The sequence below is a fragment of the Apostichopus japonicus genome, chromosome 17 (genome assembly GCF_037975245.1).
Source record: "Apostichopus japonicus isolate 1M-3 chromosome 17, ASM3797524v1, whole genome shotgun sequence".
Taxonomy (NCBI): domain Eukaryota; kingdom Metazoa; phylum Echinodermata; class Holothuroidea; order Aspidochirotida; family Stichopodidae; genus Apostichopus; species Apostichopus japonicus.
The window spans coordinates 2074690-2087305 of NC_092577.1; the positions used below are offsets into that span (position 1 = coordinate 2074690).

At 41.3% G+C, this 12616-nt stretch overlaps 1 protein-coding gene across 1 annotated transcript in view; it reads left to right on the top strand.

The window, feature by feature from the left end:
- LOC139984518 (uncharacterized) overlaps positions 1-12616 on the top strand; it is a 135909-nt gene that overhangs the window by 13044 nt on the left and 110249 nt on the right. The window contains exons 14-22 of the mRNA XM_071998434.1: positions 126-3863; positions 4625-4798; positions 5199-5351; positions 5630-5839; positions 6716-7074; positions 7663-7874; positions 8295-8467; positions 11813-11961; positions 12403-12594. Of these exons, the coding sequence (XP_071854535.1) occupies positions 126-3863; positions 4625-4798; positions 5199-5351; positions 5630-5839; positions 6716-7074; positions 7663-7874; positions 8295-8467; positions 11813-11961; positions 12403-12594 (5360 nt within the window). The remainder of the gene's footprint in view (positions 1-125; positions 3864-4624; positions 4799-5198; positions 5352-5629; positions 5840-6715; positions 7075-7662; positions 7875-8294; positions 8468-11812; positions 11962-12402; positions 12595-12616) is intronic.

A 12616-nucleotide genomic window follows, 5' to 3' on the forward strand; every position in this document is an offset into this window, starting at 1 on the left:
AATTGAACCCCAAACCTGCCGATTGCTAAGCCTCATTGCTTCCAATGCCCCCACTTTTATCCATGACTCATTCGTAGCATTATTCAGTGTTTGCAAATTGTATGATGTTGTTATTGTGTCCACAGGAGCTGCCAAGACAGGTCTACCATACAGTGACCTCTACCAACCAGAGGAGTTTGGAAGTGCAGGAGGAGGTACCAATGGAGGTTCTGGTGGTGGTAGGATTTGGTTCAATGTTACAGATACCATCCACATCGACGGAGTGGTATCATCAGATGGTAACCCCGGGGGAGTGGGCAGTGGGGGTGGAAGTGGTGGCAGTATTTGGATGCACTGTAACTTGATCAAGGGGTACGGTACCATCAGCACCAATGGTGGAGACGCGGGGTCCAACTCCGGTGGTGGTGCCGGAGGTAGGATAGCACTCAACTTCTGGAACAATGAGACTTCCAACGGATTTAAGTTTGAGTCCCACGGGGGTTTGCCCGACGGCAACTGGGAGGGCGGAGGTCCAGGGACGGTCTTCATGTACCACGAAGAACATGAGCACCGGACACTGTACATAGAGAATGGCGAAATCAACCCGTTGGATAAAATCATAGACTGGAGTAACGTGGAGGAAGATGGATGCAGGGCTTGGATTCTACCGGTGTCGGGGACCCACGAACTGGCCGGCGGAAATAACGTATATCATTTCGAAGAACTCCAGATATACGACGGAGCTCACCTGGCGGTGGTTCCTCCCGGGGAGGCACTATTTGTGGTAGACGCCATGGGATTAAGCAGTAGAATGGATGTCTCATTCCTGGCTGCGGAGTCCACCGAGTGGGAGGTTACCATTTTCTTTCGACACATGATCGGAGACCGGACCGGAGCCATTCATATCGCAGATAAGCAAGAGATGGATCTGGAGAGACCAGAAATTGATTTGCCTTTCAGCACTTACGTCTACCACGACGGCCACCTCGGACTGGCACCCAACACCGTCGTTCATGGTGTGGAGATATTCAATGCTGGATTGCTCTCCCATATCGTCAACCTCACACTTCACCACGGGGGATATCTGTGGGCACAGCATGGTGGGAGGACGGCAGGCCAACCATCGCACCATTATGCTTTCAGAATTGTGAGAATCCAAGATGAGGCTTCAATTAATGCAACAACCGATCCCATAGACGAACCGGGTATAACCTTCATTACGGAATCCATCTATATTGAAGGCGGAGGTATCTTACATGGCACCAAACTCACAATGATCTCAGAAAACATTACCATTGATGCTGGAGGCAGCCTCACGGCAGAAGGACTTGGCTACACGGGTCACCACAGCAACGATACCCATGGTGAAGACTCCCTTCATGGTGATGTCAACCTTGGTAAACCGCATCCAGTCTATGGTTTAGGTGGTGGAGGTGGTCATGGAGGCAGTGGAGGTAGAGGGCCTAATGGTAAGGCTGGGTTTGCCTATGGGGACCTATATGAACCATTCCTCTTTGGAAGTGCTGGTGGTCACGGGTTGAATAATCAACATGGTGGCACAGGTGGTGGCTACGTATGGTTGAACATCTCTGATACCATTCACATAGATGGTGAACTGACAGCCAATGGTGGCTATGCAGATGCGGTTGGTAGTGGAGGAGGCAGTGCAGGGAGTGTATGGTTACATTGTGATACCATCAAAGGTTACGGCAGATTAGCAGTGGATGGTGGGGATGGGTACGAAGACAGCCAATCCCCAGGGGCCGGAGGAGCAGGTGGACGCTTGGCGATGTACTTCTACAAAAACGATACGGCAAATGGCTTCGACTACCATGCTCGGGGCGGCAGAGCAGGAGGTCCTCTTGCGGAAAATGGTGGAGCAGGGACGGTGTTTCTTTATCACATGGAATACGATCATCGTACTCTCATAATCGACAATGGTGGTCTGGAGGCCTGGACGGATCACCACACGCTATACGATTACTCTGATTGGGCAGGGGACGGTTGCAGGACCTGGATCCTGTCCTTGTCGGGCGAACACCACTTTGCCGGAGGATCTCACAACTTCCATTTCGAAGAGCTCCAGATATACGGTTCCGCTCACATTGGCATCCTGACTGACCCCATCGGCCGTAACGCCTCGCTGTTCTTCCTGTACATGATAGGGGACAGGACGGGTACCTTCCACATCTCAGAGAGTCAATCCCTCGACCTTCACCGATCGGAGATTGATCTACCGTTCAACGTGAGGGTTTATGCGGATGGTTTCCTCGGATTAGCACCGGATACGTACGTCCATGACGTCGACATATGGATGCACGGGACCATGGCGCACATTCAGAACTTGACTCTCCATCACGACGGCGTGTTGACCATGGAACGAGGCGGTCGAACCTTAGGACAGGAGGCAAGCCATTATCGCTTCAATCACGTTCTTATTCAAGATGATGCAACAATATGGGCTGTCTCCTCAACCACTCTGGACCCTGCCAACTCTCTGTACGTGGATACCCTCACTGTCCAAGGCGGGGGTTTATTCCACGGTACCAGACTCTTTATCCAAGCAGAGAACATCACCATCGACGATGGTGGAAGCATCAACACCGATGGTAGAGGGTTCAATCGAACTGATCATCGGGATGGAGATGCCGGTGTCAATGTCGGGAGGGGTACGGACAGTACCTCGGGATCCTCTGGCGGGGGTTATGGTGGTACATCTGGAAGAGGCCAAGGAACGTACCTCACTGGACAACCGCACGGTAACATCTATGAACCCTTTGAGTTTGGTAGTTCCGGCGGTGGACCGATGGGAGGTGCCGGTGGTGGCATATTGATGCTGAATATCTCTGGCTTTGCTTTCATCGATGGTGTCTTGAGCGCCAACGGTATGGAAGGAGGAAACACAGTCAGTGGCAGTGGCAGCGGGGGAACCATACTGATGACCACCAATGGCATCAGAGGACAGGGTACCATAGCTACCACTGGTGGCGATCAAAGCACATCCTCACAGGCTGGCGCTGGATCTGGAGGAAGAATCGCCATTTACTTTGAGACAAACAGCACGTACAGAGGTGAGTTCCTCTGTCACGGTGGTGAAGCTTTCAATAATGGTGAGTCAGGAGGCCCTGGTACCATATTCCTGTACCACCTACTGCATGAACATCGGACCCTAATGATCGACAACGCCCATCTGACGTCCACCCACGTTGGTGCAATCCCTACTTATACTGACCTGAGCAGGGATAGCTTTAAGGCTTGGATTCTCCCCCAGTCAGGGGAGCACCATTTTGCCGGTGGAAACCATAATTACCACTTTGAGGAACTTCAGATTCTTGGCAATGCCCACTTAGCTTATCAAACAGATCCATACGACCAGGGGGCTTCCTTGTACTTCAGACATATGATCGGCGATTGGACCGGGACCGTTCACGTCGGGCCTAACCAAGTGATGGACCTTCAGAGCAGCTTCATCAGTATCCCGTTCAACTTGTACATCTACGTGGATGGTTACGCCGGTCTCGGCTACGAGACCGTGGTCAGCGAGGTCTTCGTACATGTAGAGGGTGAACTGGACCACGTGAACCATCTGACCTTGTACAACGGAGGTCAGCTGAGGGCATACCTCACAGGATCTGCCAATTCCCAGAAGAGTCAACATTACTCTTTCGATTCGGTCCGTGTCAAAGCTGACTCCCTTTTCAACTTCTCAACGCCATTCGCTCACCGGGACGAGTACAGGCTGGTGGTGCAGGAGGATCTGTTCGTAGAGGGGGGAGGACTAATCTACGGGAAGAACCTCTTCATTCATAGCGGAGATCTGACGGTCGACGACGGGGGCCTCATCGATGTCAGCGATGGAGGTTTCTTGGCCAATCATGGCGCAGGTTAGTGATATCTTTTGGAAACTTATTTTCTTATTATTAGAATAAAAATAAAGCAATAATTGTTAGCAAACTGCTTATTCAACTAAAGAGCCTGTGTAAGAGAATGTGTGTAAAAGTAAGAGGGCCTGAAGTTTTGATCCTAGCAGGATCTTCTTCAGAGGCTGAAAGGCATATTATTAAAGGCTTATTATTAGAAAAGTCTTATTATTAGATATAATTTTAACTCAGATTTCAACTCCACATTAAACAATTGAATAAATTATTAGGTAATAACTGTTCAGCATTGAAAATCGTTTTGCATTCAAATTGTGATCCAGAAAAGCATTGCTAAAGTAGACCCAACCATCACCATTTTCCTTTCTGATACAAATGATTGTAATTCAATTATTTATTTATTTGTTTTATCACCAATTGTGTACAATGGGAAAGGAAGTCTCCTATAAAGCCTTAAAAAGACTTAACATTGTGATGTACATCTTTACCCAAAGTGTAAAGAAAAATGTTATTCCATTTTGAAGTTTTCAGGGTGCAATGAAAAGACCACAAAATATGAGCAAGTCTATACATGGCAACGACCAGCCACTTGTCCTGAAATTTTCTATTTTTTAAAATTTTTATCTGCATTCCTTTCCCTTTGATAGATATGGGTTTTGCCAATCTCTTCTTTTTTAAAACACTAGTTTAAAACTATGAACTTGAGAAGTTAAATTTTAGTTTACTTTTGTTCTCTTTGGTGTCTTTTTCTTTCTATCAATAAACAGCCCCTGGGATCACCCATCATCTCGGCAACAGTGGTGCATCCCATGGTGGTCTTGGCGGAAGAGGTGCGTGTGGTGGGTCCAACACTTGTCGCACATCTAAGAACCTGCCATATGGTAGCACGTACCGTCCATGTGAGTTTGGTAGTGGTGGTGCGGGGAGCCAAGGTGGAATTGGTAAGTATTAACTTCAAAAAACTTAATTCTTTGTACTATTAGCATGTCACGTTAAAACTGTTTATATCATTCATGTTTTGTTTTTGGGGAAGTTATGTGTAGGGAGGGTTCTATTTATTTCAACCTGTGAAATTGGAAACTTTGAAAAGTTCTGTTGGAGGACTAGAATGGTCTGTATTCTGAATTTAGCCATTGAAATATTTACCTCTAGATTTGTAGCTTTCGATACATTTTGGTGCTAATTTGGAAGTCAGTCGGATTTGTTATCTGTTTTCTTCAGACAGAAGAAAAGATGGCTAGTGTTAAATGTTGATATGTTCTGAGAAGTACCATTGAATCTTTGAAGGGGTGATATGTGTCGGCTGTACCTTTTAATCATGAATATTCATGTCTGTCACAGGTGGAGGCATCTTGGAGTTTGAAGTGCGGAACATTCTTCGTTTGGATGGTACCATCAAAGCAAACAGTCTAAGCAAGAATGTCGCAGCATCTCTTAACGGTGCATCAGGAGGGAGTGGGGGCAGTATTTGGATCAGAGCGGGCGCTTTTGTAGGTAAGACCTCTTAATGTTTTTTGTTTTTTTTCAGATGAACTGCTTGGAAAATGTTTCAGTACATCAAGACAAAGGTTAAATATTTCAAAATTGTCAGATAAAGTCAGCTAAAGGGTGACCTATTCTGAAAAGAACAGTGTCCAGTTGGTAACCAAGGTAACCAACCAGAATAAACTATTTGAATGAAAAAACTTTGAGGTGATGATAATAAAGGTATATATGTGTTCTATCCCTTTGGTTGTGTAAAATTGGTTAATATGTTACTGGTCTCATTGCAGGTGGCCATACCGGTAGAATCGAGGCTCATGGTGGCAGCGGTGGGAATCTCGGTGGCAGCGGATCTGGCGGACGTGTGGCTGTACATTATGCAAATAACGTGACACACGGGAAGTACCTGGGGGAGTATCACCTGCAGGGTGGACCAGCGGCTAACTGTGGCCCGGAGGCCGGTGCGGCCGGGACAGTTTACACCATCCATACTGACACAGGTAAAATGTCTACACCATCCATACTGACACAGGTAAAATGTCTACATAATCCATACTGACACAGGTAAAATGTCTACACCATCCATACTGACACAGGTAAAATGTCTACACCATCCATACTGACACAGGTAAAATGTCTACATAATCCATACTGACACAGGTAAAATGTCTACACCATCCATACTGACACAGGTAAAATGTCTACACCATCCATACTGACACAGGTAAAATGTCTACACCATCCATACTGACACAGGTAAAATGTCTACACCATCCATACTGACACAGGTAAAATGTCTACACCATCCATACTGACACAGGTAAACAGTCTACACCATCCATACTGACACAGGTAAAATGTCTACACCATCCATACTGACACAGGTAAAATGTCTACACCATCCATACTGACAGGTAAAATATCTACACCATCCATACTGACACAGGTAAAATGTCTACACCATCCATACTGACACAGGTAAAATGTCTACACCATCCATACTGACAGGTAAAATATCTACACCATCCATACTGACACAGGTAAAATGTCAATGTTATCATGTTTTACCATCCAAGGGAAAAGAGGTTATGTATTAGAGTGGCTGTGAATCCATTCAGGATCCATTACAGAGCATATTTGCAGAGTGACAGTGGAAATCTCTACCGAATTAATACTGTCTCAACTTTAATCTGAGGAGGTGTTTCGGGTGAATGTGGATCCATGCCAAATATATGGAATGATATCAGGAAGTATTATACGGTCGCAACTAAACGTAAGAAGGTAAAAAGGTTAGTGAAATTTCTTTTCTGAACAGTTTCGATTTCAATTCGTGACCCTCCGATACAATTCCACGGTTCCGTTTCATTTCCTCACAGGTCAGAGCGCACTCCACGTCGACAACAACCAGCAATTTCCGTCGTCCTCCGAGATGAGAAACATTGGACGCAGGCTTGACCTCACGTCAAACAGAAACACATTTTCCAAAACTACAACGTACTACGCAACCAACGGTATTAAGGTCTCCTCGTCGGGAGCGATTTATAATCCCAGCGGCAGTTCCGATGACTACCACTATCTCATCGCAAACCTCTTTGATCAGACATTTGACGGGAGTCCAGCAAGCTCCTACAGAAATGCTTACAGTACGGCAACTCTGACCTTTGACCTCAAATGGGTATACTTCCTGAATGTCATAAGGGTGCATGTTATCTGCGGTCTGCCAACTAAATTCCATGTAAGAATACATACTCTTTCCTCATGCTTGATGCTGTTATAAATAATACATATTTTTTTTCAAAATAAAATAAAACTGTTAGCAAACTGCTTATCCACTAGAGAGCCTGTGTAATAGAATGTGTAAAAGTAAGTTGGCCTGACGTTTCGATCCTAGCAGGATCTTCTTCATTTAGCCTCTGAAGAAGATCCTGCTAGGATCGAAACGTCAGGCCAACTTACTTTTACACATATTTTTTTTCGTGTAAATTTCTGGAGAGGTGTAGCTAATTTATTTTTCAGATTTTGAAAATACTAAGAAATAAAATATGGTATAGTAATGTGGAGGGACCTTCAAAGACTCTAGCTATATATCTTGGTTTTTTTTTTAACTATAGCAAAATACATGCCCTCAGCTGGTAGATTGGCAACTGGTGTCATTATCGACCAAATCTCGTTATATTAAACTGATGACATTTTTCCAGTTTAACTTTATTGCAACCACTGTTGGAGGTTTCACGATTACTGTTATATTCAAACATTTTTATCTCAGCAAATCTGTCGATATATCTTCCTGGTTGGTTCATTTTTCTGTCATTGTTTTGTACAGATTACTGGAAAACTGGGCGGGTCGAGTTTTGACATTACCAGCAATTATGTGATCCCACCATCGCCATGCTACAACTCCGATGCTTACTTGGAGATTCCGGTGCGAGGGAATGTGGATGGTCTGGTGTTTTCATTGGTCCATACGTCCTCCAGTGGTGATGCGTCTCTCTCCGAAATTGAACTCTACGTGGATGGGGAAAATATCTTTGACAGGTTAGCAAACTTTGAGTGTTAGAATTAATCAAATTATAGAGAAATATGGAGTTTTCACGATTGTAAACGAATTATTGTCAAAATACACCGGTTGGACAAAAACCCTGGCATATGACAAATTCTAAACTTAAATATGTAATTATGTACATTTTTGGTTTGTAGTGTACTTAAAAAATTTACTTTGCAAGTTTGCACGTCAGAACCTGTACAATAATATCAATACAATAACGAAAAGTCACCTCATAATCATATTAAACAAAAGTAACAGATTGATCAGTATAATTCTAGATTAATTCTACCAACAAATGATTACATTAATATCTTTGTTCAGTTAGGTTTGTTGGCATGTAAAAAAATATTGTGTTGTGATTTAAGTTCCTCTTGAAGTTTTAGCATGTTATTTAATACCTTTTTTCGTAGGTACAACCACCGCAACTTAGATTCGGCTACCACCTGGATAGAGGGCGATCAAAGGCTTCATGAATTCAGTGAACTGACCATTGTAGGCGGGGCTCAACTAGCTTTTATGCCATTAGGGAACATAACATCACCAGTAGATGTCAAAGTTGGTCACCTGTATGGGGATAACACCGGTAAGAGTTTTCGCTTTGTCATTTTGATTTAACGATTCTTTGTGATTTTATTCAATTTCTATCTCATATTTACAGGATATCTGCATGTGGGCTATGCTCAGACTGTTAACATCACCCACTCAAACCCTGATATCCCTGATATTTAATGATTCTTTGTGATTTAATTTATTTCTATCTCATATTTACAGGATATCTGCATGTGGGCTATGCTCAGACTGTTAACATCATCCACACAAACATGATATCTCTGATATTTAATGATTTTTTGTGATTTAATTTATTTCTATCCCATATTTACAGGATATCTGCATGTGGGCTATGCTCAGACTGTGAACTTAACCCACTCAAACCCTGATATTGAATGATTCTTTGTGATTTAATTTATTTCTATCTCATATTTACAGGATATCTGCATGTGGGCTATGCTCAGACTGTTAACATCACCCACTCAAACCCTGATATTGAATGATTCTTTGTGATTTAATTTATTTCTATCTCATATTTACAGGATATCTGCATGTGGGCTCTGCTCAGACTGTTAACATCACCCACTCAAACCCTGATATCCCTGATATTTAATGATTCTTTGTGATTTAATTTATTTCTATCTCATATTTACAGGATATCTGCATGTGGGCTATGCTCAGACTGTTAACATCATCCACACAAACATGATATCTCTGATATTTAATGATTCTTTGTGATTTAATTTATTTCTATCCCATATTTACAGGATATCTGCATGTGGGCTATGCTCAGACTGTTAACATCATCCACACAAACATGATATCTCTGATATTTAATGATTCTTTGTGATTTAATTTATTTCTATCCCATATTTACAGGATATCTGCATGTGGGCTATGCTCAGACTGTGAACTTAACCCACTCAAACCCTGATATTGAATGATTCTTTGTGATTTAATTTATTTCTATCTCATATTTACAGGATATCTGCATGTGGGCTATGCTCAGACTGTTAACATCACCCACTCAAACCCTGATATTGAATGATTCTTTGTGATTTAATTTATTTCTATCTCATATTTACAGGATATCTGCATGTGGGCTATGCTCAGACTGTTAACATCACCCACTCAAACCCTGATATTGAATGATTCTTTGTGATTTAATTTATTTCTATCTCATATTTACAGGATATCTGCATGTGGGCAATGCTCAGACTGTGAACTTAACCCACTCAAACCCTGATATTGAATGATTCTTTGTGATTTAATTTATTTCTATCTCATATTTACAGGATATCTGCATGTGGGCTATGCTCAGACTGTAAACATCACCCACTCAAACCCTGATATTGAATGATTCTTTGTGATTTAATTTATTTCTATCTCATATTTACAGGATATTTGCATGTGGGCTCTGCTCAGACTGTTAACATCACCCACTCAAACCCTGATATCCCTGATATTGAATGATTCTTTGTGATTTAATTTATTTCTATCTCATATTTACAGGATATCTGCATGTGGGCTATGCTCAGACTGTTAACATCATCCACACAAACATGATATCTCTGATATTTAATGATTCTTTGTGATTTAATTTATTTCTATCCCATATTTACAGGATATCTGCATGTGGGCTATGCTCAGACTGTTAACATCATCCACACAAACATGATATCTCTGATATTTAATGATTCTTTGTGATTTAATTTATTTCTATCCCATATTTACAGGATATCTGCATGTGGGCTATGCTCAGACTGTGAACTTAACCCACTCAAACCCTGATATTGAATGATTCTTTGTGATTTAATTTATTTCTATCTCATATTTACAGGATATCTGCATGTGGGCTATGCTCAGACTGTTAACATCACCCACTCAAACCCTGATATTGAATGATTCTTTGTGATTTAATTTATTTCTATCTCATATTTACAGGATATCTGCATGTGGGCTATGCTCAGACTGTTAACATCACCCACTCAAACCCTGATATCCCTGATATTTAATGATTCTTTGTGATTTAATTTATTTCTATCTCATATTTACAGGATATCTGCATGTGGGCTATGCTCAGACTGTTAACATCATCCACACAAACATGATATCTCTGATATTTAATGATTCTTTGTGATTTAATTTATTTCTATCCCATATTTACAGGATATCTGCATGTGGGCTATGCTCAGACTGTGAACTTAACCCACTCAAACCCTGATATTGAATGATTCTTTGTGATTTAATTTATTTCTATCTCATATTTACAGGATATCTGCATGTGGGCTATGCTCAGACTGTAAACATCACCCACTCAAACCCTGATATTGAATGATTCTTTGTGATTTAATTTATTTCTATCTCATATTTACAGGATATCTGCATGTGGGCTCTGCTTAGACTGTTAACATCACCCACTCAAACCCTGATATTGAATGATTCTTTGTGATTTAATTTATTTCTATCTCATATTTACAGGATATCTGCATGTGGGCTCTGCTCAGACTGTTAACATCACCCACTCAAACCCTGATATCCCTGATATTTAATGATTCTTTGTGATTTAATTTTATTTCTATCTCATATTTACGGGATATCTGCATGTGGTCTTTGCTCAGACTGTTAACATCACCCACACAAACCCTGATATTTAATGATTCTTTGTGATTTAATTTCTACTTTATAATCTATTTCTATCTCATATTTACAGGATATCTGCATGTGGGCTTTGCTCAGACTGTTAACATCACCCACTCAAACCCTGATATTTAATGATTCTTTGTGATTTAATTTATTTCCATCCCATATTTACAGGATATCTGCATGTGGGCTATGCTCAGACTGTTAAAATCACCCACTCAAACCCAGATATCCCTGATATTTAATGATTCTTTGTGATTTAATTTTATTTCTATCTCATATTTACGGGATATCTGCATGTGGTCTTTGCTCAGACTGTTAACATCACCCACACAAACCCTGATATTTAATGATTCTTTGTGATTTAATTTCTACTTTATAATCTATTTCTATCTCATATTTACAGGATATCTGCATGTGGGCTATGCTCAGACTGTTAACATCACCCACTCAAACCCTGATATTTAATGATTCTTTGTGATTTAATTTATTTCCATCCCATATTTACAGGATATCTGCATGTGGGCTATGCTCAGACTGTTAAAATCATCCACTCAAACCATGATATCCCTGATATTTAATGATTCTTTGTGATTTAATTTATTTCCATCCCATATTTACAGGATATCTGCATGTGGGCTATGCTCAGACTGTTAAAATCACCCACTCAAACCATGATATCCCTGATATTTAATGATTCTTTGTGATTTAATTTATTTCTATCTCATATTTACAGGATATCTGCATGTGGGCTATGCTCAGACTGTAAACATTACCCACGCAAACCCTGATATCCCATTCAACAGCAGAGTCTATGAACTCGGTCAGCTTGGTATGCCTCACAGGACTTTCTTCTGGGGTGTGGAAATGATATCGTCGGGGAAAGTAAGTACAACAAATTGGTATTATTTTAGGCTTTTCATTTTTTGCAGCTATATGTTCAATAAACACAGTTTTATCAACCATATTTTTATGAGAAATAATTGAAAACGAACACCAAATGTACAGACTAAATCTAAATGCTGGTGAAACCTATATAACACCTTCACTGCCAGCTACAAGGTGTCTTAACAATCCCTTTCCGTTAAAATTTGGATCAAAGAGCTTTGTACCAGTTTTGGTATGTTGAAACTAAAATTTGTGTTTAGGCTTCGAGCAGTTTGTACCAACACTATTTAAAAAAAATGGCTTCATATATTGGAATTTGAGGTCAGCATGTTTGGTTGAATGAATTTACTATCAGAAATCTTTGTCAAAACCTCTAGGGTGAAAAAACCATATTATAAACCCGGTATGTTTTTTGTTTTTTTGTTGTTCTATGTTTAGGTCACAGGCATAGAGGATCTTTATGTGTACGAGGGTGGCTATGTGAGGTTTGATAGTAATTCTAGTCTGGGTGAAGACACATCCCAGTCTGAATTCAGTCTCCAGTCTCTCCATGTGCAAGATGGAGGAATCTTTGAACTCAAATCTCTCGAGAAGGACGCAGGAATGAATATTCTACTCAGTAACGTCACGGTAAGGATAAAGTTGTATATAT